Source organism: Sebastes umbrosus, chromosome 14 (genome assembly GCF_015220745.1).
Source record: "Sebastes umbrosus isolate fSebUmb1 chromosome 14, fSebUmb1.pri, whole genome shotgun sequence".
NCBI lineage: Eukaryota > Metazoa > Chordata > Actinopteri > Perciformes > Sebastidae > Sebastes > Sebastes umbrosus.
Genome location: NC_051282.1, coordinates 19643072 through 19652926, shown reverse-complemented (window position 1 = coordinate 19652926; position 9855 = coordinate 19643072). Strand labels below are relative to the sequence as shown.

The 9855-nt window shown below is 41.8% G+C and overlaps 1 protein-coding gene across 4 annotated transcripts in view; it reads right to left on the bottom strand.

Annotated features, from left to right (window-relative positions):
• Positions 1 to 1135: 1135 nt before the first annotated feature.
• The window catches only part of ttyh3a (tweety family member 3a), a 25351-nt gene continuing 16631 nt past the window's right edge, over positions 1136 to 9855 (bottom strand). Inside the window, exons 12-16 of one of the 4 annotated variants that reach the window (XM_037792100.1) lie at positions 9007 to 9143; positions 7515 to 7688; positions 7004 to 7079; positions 3580 to 3625; positions 1136 to 3525 (exon numbers count right to left, since the gene is read on the bottom strand). In XM_037792100.1, the coding sequence (XP_037648028.1) occupies positions 3395 to 3525; positions 3580 to 3625; positions 7004 to 7079; positions 7515 to 7688; positions 9007 to 9143 (564 nt within the window). In that variant the 3' untranslated portion in view covers positions 1136 to 3394. Of the gene's footprint in view, positions 3626 to 5667; positions 5770 to 7003; positions 7080 to 7514; positions 7689 to 9006; positions 9144 to 9855 lie in introns of all 4 variants that reach the window. The other 3 variants (XM_037792099.1, XM_037792101.1, XM_037792098.1) reach the window with 3 other exon arrangements.

Genomic DNA, 9855 nt, shown 5'->3' with positions numbered 1-9855 from the left:
CGCTCTAAATTTACGCTAAATTTTGGCGAGGAAAAACTGGCATTGCCATTTTCAAAGGGGTCCCTTGACGTCTGACCTCAAGATATGTGAATGAAAATGGGTTCTATGGGTACCCACGAGTCTCCCCTTTACAGACATGCTCACTTTATGATAATCACATGCAGTTTGGGGCAAGTCATAGTCAAGTCAGCACACTGACACACTGACAGCTGTTGTTGCCTGTTGGGCTGCAGTTTGCCATGTTATGATTTGAGCATATTTTTTAAGCTGAATGCAGTACCTGTGAATTTTCACATGGCTATCACCGTCTCACCTCATTTCATATTGAGTACTTCATTCATGGTTCTGATGATGTCAATAGTAATTGGATCCGCGTGGTTATCAAGGATCACCAATGTTACGGTCAGTAAAGCCAGGTAACGCCAAGAGAGCCAGACTAAGTTCAATTTGCTTCGTGTTACAGATCATCTAGATACTGATAATATTCAGTGTCTCTATGGTCTCTCTTGCAAAACAGAAAATATATCTCAAGAGACTTCCTGGTTAACTTAAAGCCTCTGTGCACTCACACAGGTGTTTTCATTTAACCTGACTGATTAGACCTCGTCTCAGGACTGTATAGACTAATTGAGTGACATCTTCCTGAGTTTCCTCCTGTTAGCTTTAATTAATAAAGTTTAATTACCATCAAAGCTCCGCCCACCTTCAACCTGAGCAGAGGTCTAATCAGCCAATAACAGAAAACACCTGTGTTCAGAGGCTTTAAGATAAAAAACGTAAACAAAAACTGTCTAAAGGCAATAACAAAATCCTCCAGGTAGCATTAAACTATACTTCACACACACTTCTGTATAAATCTAGTAGAATAAAAATACCATTTTCTGCTATGGGTTGAAACCGTTCTTGCATATATTGGCTATTATGATTTTATATTTTGTATTGTTTCACTCGTTGTTTTTTGTATTCTACTTTTTAAAACACAATCAAAACAGTGTTAGAAAAGGACCAGTAGCTCTGTAAAAGTAACTGTGGGTGACACCAGAGCTGGCAGTGATGTTCTGCTGCTACCTAGTGTCTGCTCCTGGTCAGGATGTCCCCATGCAGCAGCTCTTAACAAAGAAACCCAACGAGCAGGTGCACTACAGTTAAGGTTTGTTTAATTTTAAAACACAGCATTCAAGCTCAATATAACCACAGGTTTTACATGTACACAATTTAGACTGCAAAAATTATGTAGAAAATAAAAAACAAAATTACATCTACAGTGATTTTTTTTCCAGAAAAAACTCAAAAATCTATTTACCATATTCACATTAATGAAGCAACACATTGTGATTGATTCTAAAATGAAATAAAAAAAAAAAACTAAAAGTAAATCAAATAGAAAAGAAATGTTTAAAAATGTGGAATAAGTTTAAGAAATTAAAAATGAAATGTCATTGTCAGCCACTTTTTTTTTTTCTTCATTTTGTAAATGTTTATAATCTGTACAAGCGCCTCGCATTACAAACAACAAAGAGAATATGACTACTACCCAAAAACAAAGATTGCATCAGTGAGATAATAAACAGAGCGTAAATGATTTGAAAACAGTCATTTTCTCATTTGATAGCACATCAGGCAACCAGGAGCTGTCAACTTTTACAAAGTGGCCTCAAGTTAAGACATTTAAAAAGATATTCAGATAGTAAAAGAGTTGTGCTTCACTTGTTGGCACCGTCTAAAAAAAAAAAAAAAAAAAAAAAAATCACCTCTTGTACTGGTCACAAAGCACATCTAAGAGAAGCAAGAAGCAGCAGAAGTACAAACTCCACATTAGAAGGATCGTCACGTTTCAACAGGAAGTTAGCAGGTTTCCAGATTATAGAGAGAGCATCCCAACCCCTTCACAGCATCCACTCACTCTTATCTACCTTTTTGTTATAAATGCTAAAACACATTTGTGAGACACTGCATTGCAAATGCATAAAAGTTTCTCTCTCTGAAATTCACGTAGAAACTACAATATGCATATTGTCACATAAACTTGCATTAAGATTCTTGTGAGAGGAGTTTCTGACTCTACGCTGCTGCTGCATTTGGTGGAGGAGATCGTAGCCGGACAGAGTCGGGTTCTGTTGAGGGAGATGAGGCTTTACATCTTAACAGGAACGTGGAGAGAATAGCAAGCAGGTCTGGTGAAGAGGCAACTCATCCTTAAAAGTCTGGAGACGACATCACGCACAACTCTGTCCTCCTCTGCTTCACCATCGTCTTCAAAAGGGCTGTAAAAAAAAAAAAAGTTTCTGCTTCCAGTAGTATAAAAACTTCTCATTACGGTTTCATCCCGCTGAGACTCTTCTTGTCAAACAGCTGCATTTCCATCACGCAGCTCATCTTTGTCCTCTGCGAGCATGTGCCAGAATCAAGTTCACAGCTTCACAAGTTACAGTCACTTTCTGTAGAATAGTGGCTCATCAATGTATTTTTAAAAAATGCCACAGGAAATAATAGTCCCAAGAAGATAAAAATGTAAATTTCAGACCTATAAGACGTGCAATACTGCAGGAAAACTGGTCCCAGACGTCGGATTTAACACAAAAAAATGCAAAAACAAGCCAATGTGCATGTGTAATATACAGTATGGCGACTCTAACAGGAGAATAACGCAAATCTTACTCGATGATTCAAACATAGCTTGCATTTTAAATTCCACAAGCAGTAAGATGAGATGTTGCACCGTGAAGTTAATCTATTCTACGTTGAGTGTGTCATGTGAGAACTAATGTCTACAGTTCAGGGGGGAAGAAAACAGCTGATTCCTCCCATGTTTATGTGTAAGGCGTTTTCTCTTTACTCTCCCACAGCAGTGAGAGAGGGCAGTACAGTACTTTACAAAACAACAACAACATCAACCAGTAGTAATCAGTGTTCGTCTATGAGCACGTCCAGAGTCCTCAACACTGCAATGCCTTGTTACACCTCTAACTGGACGCAAGTGAACAAGCGAGATTGTATCAGTTTTTCCCCAATGGAGACGTCCTAACCTGCACTGTGCTCGGTTGCCGTATGTTAGGAAGAGGTGTGACATGTCATGGTGCATTCATGTGTAAAGAAACAATAAGTTGGGAGTGTAAAAGTCAATCCAGGCTCCACCACGTCAGAGTTGCAGATGAATTCCCAGCACCGATGATGATTCTTGCAATAATAAACACAAGCCGAGGAAAAAAGCATTTGCATTATGATCTCTTGGTTTGTCCATTTTATGTCAAGTGAGACTGTGGCGGAAAGCAGAAGGAGGAGTGACTGAAAGGTGAGAAATAATAACCGACTGACTGACTGACTGACTGACTGACTGACTGACTGGATGGATGAGAGGCTTCAGACACGTCAGACAGGATGAGTCCAGTGTGGTCTAGTGGGCTGCAGTAGCAGCAGCAGGAGGGCTGTTGGGATCTGGTCGGCTGTTGGGATCTTGTCGGCGGCTGGGATCTGGTCGGCTGTTGGGATCAGGTCGGCTGTTGGGATCAGGTCGGCTGTTGGGATCTGGTCGGCTGTTGGGATCTGGTTGGCCGTTGGGATCTGGTCGGCCGTTGGGATCTGGTCGGCTGTTGGCCAGGTACTTTGCCCGCATGCTGGAGGTGTACTGAGTATGAAAATAAGAATATGACACACAGATTAAAACATGAATTTCACTCTTTATAGTTAAAACAATTAGGACAAAAAAGGTAAAGTCACTCCTGTATTTATAACATTTTAAAACACAGTCCATGTAGGATTTTCTCATTATTTTATATAACTGAAATTAAAAGACGCAAGTGGAAGAAATGTATCTGTTGCAAACAGATTCAAAGGCTCGGTTATTTGTTGAGTGAGAGAAAAAAAAAAACCTTCTGGTGAATAAAACATCCAAAGCAGCAGTGGAGGAACATACAAATATACTGACAACAGATCAGAGACACAGATTACCTTTCACACTAGTTACTGCAGACTGCTGGAATCTAAAGGGATGTTAAATGATTCAAAATACAGAGAGAACATCACAGCAACAGCTACAGAGGACGAGGACATCAGAGGAGTTTTATAAATATTAAATTCTAGTTGAGATTATTTCACTTTTTGCTTTTAACCGTCGTGCACATTCATATACATTTAGGATGCACCCATGCATTTTTTTTTTTTTGAATACAGGCGATACAAGCACAAAAAGGCTGCATTTCAAACTCAAGTGGAAAGTTGCTTTTCAGTTGTAATATATTTCCGCGTGTTGTGATCGGACTTCAGAGCCATTTGGACAGCCTGTAGAGGATGTGAACGAGCACCAATATGGGCTCAATAAAACAACATGACTTACCTTGGATGTTAAAGAAAAATATGTATCATTTGTAGGGCTGTAACTAACTCTTATTTTCATTATCATTAATCTCTTGATTAATTGTTTTGCCTATAATGTCAGAAATAGGGCTGTCACAATATCAGATTTTCACTACACAATTATTATAAGAATTCAAGATATTTATGGCAATAAAAAAAATACTATCAGTCAAATTCATCTTTGACTTTGTTTACTGTGCGTTTTGTCTCTTTTTTTGGTAAATGAATTACACCAAAATTTGAGTGTAGGGAGGTGGAGAGAGAGTCTGCAACCATAACTGCATATATAAAATGATTTAAGAGGCTCTGGATTATTTACGCACTATTATCATGATATGAATATTTCATTTTTAAATATCATAGTTATCATCAATATATCGCGACACCCCTATACAGGAAATAGTGAAAAATGCTTGAGGTGGTCATCATGTTTTGTCAAATTTCACATTACTGTTTTGAATAAAAATAAATTCTACATGTACACAGAGGGTGCCTTCAAATGTGGTCGTGTTTACCGTGTTTACAAGATGAGTCCATATGAACGCCCCCTTCATATCGTATTCACGACCTCGTAAGTGTAAAGTTTCTGAAAGCTCAGAGTTCACGACTTGTGACGTGTTTGTTGACGTTGTCAGAAATGGTGGAGGCCGTGGAAGTTCATTTTCTGGGGCATCATAAGTTAATATATTGTAATTTTAGTCATATATTGTTTTTCTTGGTAATTTTAAAATATGTCTGAGGAAAATGTTGATATTCCCAGCAGCCTCATCTTTGTCCTCTGTCATTATGCATTTTCATTTCCTGCATTATGTTACCGCTAGACAACGCAACCCATAAATCAGCCAGCAGATTTGTCTAAAAAACGAAATGCAGTGGCAGTGCGTAAAATATCTGAAAATAAAAAGACATCAGCTGAAAATATACAAGGTCATACAAACATAGTGGTACCTTAAAGTGGTATTTCCTCAGTGTAACACACCCAACAACTTAAAAAACACAGGTGTGAAATATTTGATTCTTAACCCCCCAAGAGTTCACCCTCATAGGTCACAGTGCGCCCCAGGGCAGAGTTACAGCTTCACATGTTCCACCCAATACATCTGTGTTGCAGGGGGGGGGTCGGGGAACATGCAGCCCAGGGCCACAGGAAACAAAAATCAGGTGAGACACCAGGTGGGACACTTAGCAAGAGTCAGGACAGAGGAGGAGTGGGGAGGACCTGAATAGAGGGTGAGCAGAGCTGGGAGTTTGGGAGGTGGTGGCACAGAGGAGGAACAGGCCAGCAGGTGGTGGAGGAAGAGGCATGTTTTGTACCTGTTAGCATAGCAGATGAGGTTACCAAAACGATCTTGAACTCTCCGAAGGCTTTAACTGCCAGCTCTGACCGCTGTTACTGTCCGCGGCAGTCAAATACAACTGTATGGATTCGCAGAAAAAAAAACAAAAAAACGACAAGAAGAGAGTATAGAGAAGATACACAAAGCAGCGTCTAGGTCCAGGCAGACACACGGACACCAGGGAGGACAGGGTCTCTGGTAGAGGTTCAGGTCGGGGGGTGGGGAGGAGCAGGTGGGAATGATTGAGGTTTGATCCTAATACATGGTCAAACTTATATTAAGTCGCAATTTCAAAAAGGTTCTTGCACACCATAAAGTCTTAGTGGCTTGCGTAGGATCACAAACAGATCCAGAGATCCACTGTGTCACTCAGACTGTGTTTAGCTCAAAGAAACAAGAGCTCTACATGAAGAATGATCTGGTTGGTTGGCGATATACAGAAGAGACTTTGATGTAAATAAATAGGGCATTTACAGCGCAGCAACTTTCTCACGGAACCAAGAACCTTTTGAGGAACTAAATCTGCGTTTCGACTGGAAGAACCAGGGACTAAATTTAGTTCCTGTAGGAACGACAGTTACACGTGTAAAAAAAGTCCCTGCTCTGGAGGCGGTACTTTCTGATGGTTCAGGAGATATTGAGGCTGACCGTCTCTCCGCAGCTGCTTCAACTTCTGTACCGCTTCATTCACAGAACAACGAAGTACTGGGTGCTGCTAGTATCAGTATTAGAAGGAGGGGTGGACGTTTCTAGACTTGATATTAAAGCCTCTGTTCAGAGGCTTCACCAATCTTGATATTAACGTTCTTTGTTGTCGGCTTACCGACTCGTTGCAAAAACGTAAAAGAGTAAGAGAGAGAGCGCGAGTGAGTGAATGAATGAGAGAGAGGAGGCTGCAGTCGAGCGAGCAGCAATTAGGAAACAAAGTGAATGAAGGAGAGTAATAAAACAATTTGCTGATGGTTGATTAAACACAGATTGTCTACTGTGGAGACAGACGTCTCCTCTCTGTATTTCTAACTAACAACAGTTAGTACAAACAACAACAGAATGACTTGTGTTTCAAACATCGCCGTCGTTTTTTAAGCCTTCATTGGTGTAATTTGCCTGATCTTCAAGGTTCTTCAGATGCGGTGGAAACGCAAACAAGGAACATAAAAAGTTCCTAGTTTAGTCCCTGATTTTAGTTCCTCTGGTTCCTGGATGAGTTTGGTTGAAAATGGCTGATGGTCAGTCCCTCACAAAAGACTCCTACATGAGCCAGAGATGTTCCTACATGTTTTTTTTTTCTTTACAGGAAATGTGATACATACCGTGGGCGGAGGAGACTCTCGTCCTATCAGAGGCGTATTTTCACAGCGAGAGTTCTGAAAGTTGGCGTTCTGAGCCCTGTTGAATCAAACACACGATGAGATCAAACACAACAAGCTGAGAAGTGCCATAAAAAGCTACACACTGCTTTAAATATGTGAAACTATATACTGTAAACATGAAACTCTCCACGTCAGTTTTCAGCATACCAAGGCCATTAAAACACAGAGCCAGAAAATGGGGGATCCCCTCCCCCCAGCTTCCCCAACACTGAGCTCCACTCATGCAGGCGGAGAGCTTTGAGTTTCACAGGCTTCACAGCTGGAGAGCAACAGCTGCATCTGCTGTCCGCTGCATGGCTTTCTATAGGAGAGCTTAGCTCCTCTCTGGGGGCATAAAAACTGGCTCCTGAGTATATTAAATATCTAATATCAACAACCTCAGGCTGGGTTGTGAAAATAAATTATCCACCACTTCTGCCTTTCACTTGGTGCAGCTTTCTATTCAACTTACATGTACTCGGTGACAGGTGCGTTGCTGACTGTGTGAGCTGCAGCAGGGATGGAGGTCTCGCTGCCGTAGCTGCTGCCACAGCTGTACAGGCTGGGCATGTGGACCCGGTACAGGTTATCATGGTTCTGCCTTCCCCCGTGGCTCAGAGACTCATCCTCACTGTCCTCCTCGGTCCTGCAAACACACAAACAGACAGCCCTGTAGTAAAACCAACAACCACCACCACCACCAGAGGGACCCCCTGTCCTATCTGACCGATAACAAAGGAGCATGAAAGCGCCACGTGGTCACATTTTGTGTTTATTCTCAGTCACATTTTGATCATCGCTGCCTGAGGGGAGTGAAAGCACGATGAATTCTCTGCTTTGTGAAGCAAAGGCGATGCAGTTTTTTCCACTGACCTTAATGGGACTGAACAAAGACGGTAAAAATAGCCTCATGTAATTGGTTCAGCCTCTGCAAGGAAAATTAAAAAGCCCTACTCTTGCACCAGGACAATAAATACATCCGTTCACGGCGTCAAATAAAAGCAGTTGCCTACTTCCGCAGAGAGAATGTGATTCTATTCAAACAATGAAGCTCAATAGTGCGTGTGAGATATAACAACAATGCACTGAACATGGTCCGTCCAACAAAACAGAGCAACAATGACACCGACATCATGGAGCCTGTCTCCCTCTAGTGTTCATCCCACAGGCTTTTCCCTGCATGAGTAATCCATGAGATCACAGAGTTTCACTCAGTGCAGCTTAAAATACATTTATTTAACTGTTTATTTTAAGTATGCATATCAGAGAAAAGAGTTACTCAGTAATCAGTTAATACTAATAAACCTTGAATATCATAATTATCACCATAACAGTAAAACAGAGCGAGCTTAGCAGGGACCGCTGAGGAAACAGACTGGTAGCGTGTAAGCCTTTGCTTTACAACAGGAAGCACCAGCTGAGATCAAACTGATCAACATGCCCCCCAATTGTTCGGAGGGATCAGTTAATTATGTGTTACAGCTGAGCTGACGGCTGCGCCTGGGAAACCACTTTCCTCGCAGCCAGCCCCGCAAACCTTATCTGCCGCTGATAGGACAAAGACATCAGGATGATTTCACCCCCTCGGCTGCAGAAAGAGACACCAGCTCAGGGCGGTGGTTATGATAGATTTAGGCCAGCTCGGCACAATTAGGGGGGATAACGGGAAGCAATCTATTTGAGGAAGCAGCTGGAGCCTTCTGAGCACGTCCCAGCGGTAAACACAGCCGTACACAAAAATAATTGTGTTTTCCTATCTGTGTAGATTCATCCTGAATTACTTTGTCTGCGTAAAAACAAGAGGGTTAGAAGAAACGCCATAAAACCATAATTAATTGATAGGCTTATCCTCTTCAATTATTTCTCACTGTATATACACAGGCCTGCACACAAATGCAGCTTGAAAGCTTTTGCGCTGGTTCCTATGTGGCTGTGAGTTGAAGGGAGTATATATGTGGTCTTACCTCTTGCTCTGCCAGGTGTGAGGCACACTGCAAACAATCGAGCTGAACATGAGAGCAGTGATGAAGGAGAAGAGCACGAGGTAGATGAGGCCTTCCAGTCCGTCATAACACAGTCCCGTCATGGCCTGGACGAAGTCCTGCAAAAAACGGGGAGACACCACTTTTATAATGGCAGGTATGACCGGATCAGAGTCTGCATGACTGCAGAGTCTAAATGTGAATATTTTCTGGTTTCTTTACTCTTCTTTAATTTTAGCATGTGGATTCTGAGACGGTCTTTAAAATGCATCTGCTGTGATTTCTCATTTAAACTAGGTCAAACCAGTGAGCTCAGGGATGGCGAGCTAGAAGGAAGGCCGTGCATTTTTATCTAGGTTTGAAAAGAAGCACAATATCATGATTGAGAATCTCCATTCTGTATGCACGGCGCAGCGGAAACACATTCGGTATTCTACTGGAGATACTCTCATTTTCATGAAATAATAGGATGTTCAAGAGAGAAGACGGAGCAGAGAGCAAAAAGAAAGCGCTTCACTTGCACGTGTGCACTTGGAATTTGGAAGCCACTGAGCGACAATCCTCCCAAGCATTGCGACAGCCAAGTACTTGTCATTCAGCTGGCTTCATAAATGGTACAAAGCCAGCGTCAACTGGACATGAGCTCGCATACAGGAAGGCAAATGTTATCTATGGTGACAGGTGTAGCCAGCTGCACAAGAATAAAAAAAGAGGGGTTGCTTTATACAACTAAGCTGCACTACGAAGATGTCACAACAATTCAATCGCCAGGCCCCTTTTTCATCAGACATGGAGTGAGCCTACAAGAAGAATTAAGGCTGGAACAGTTTG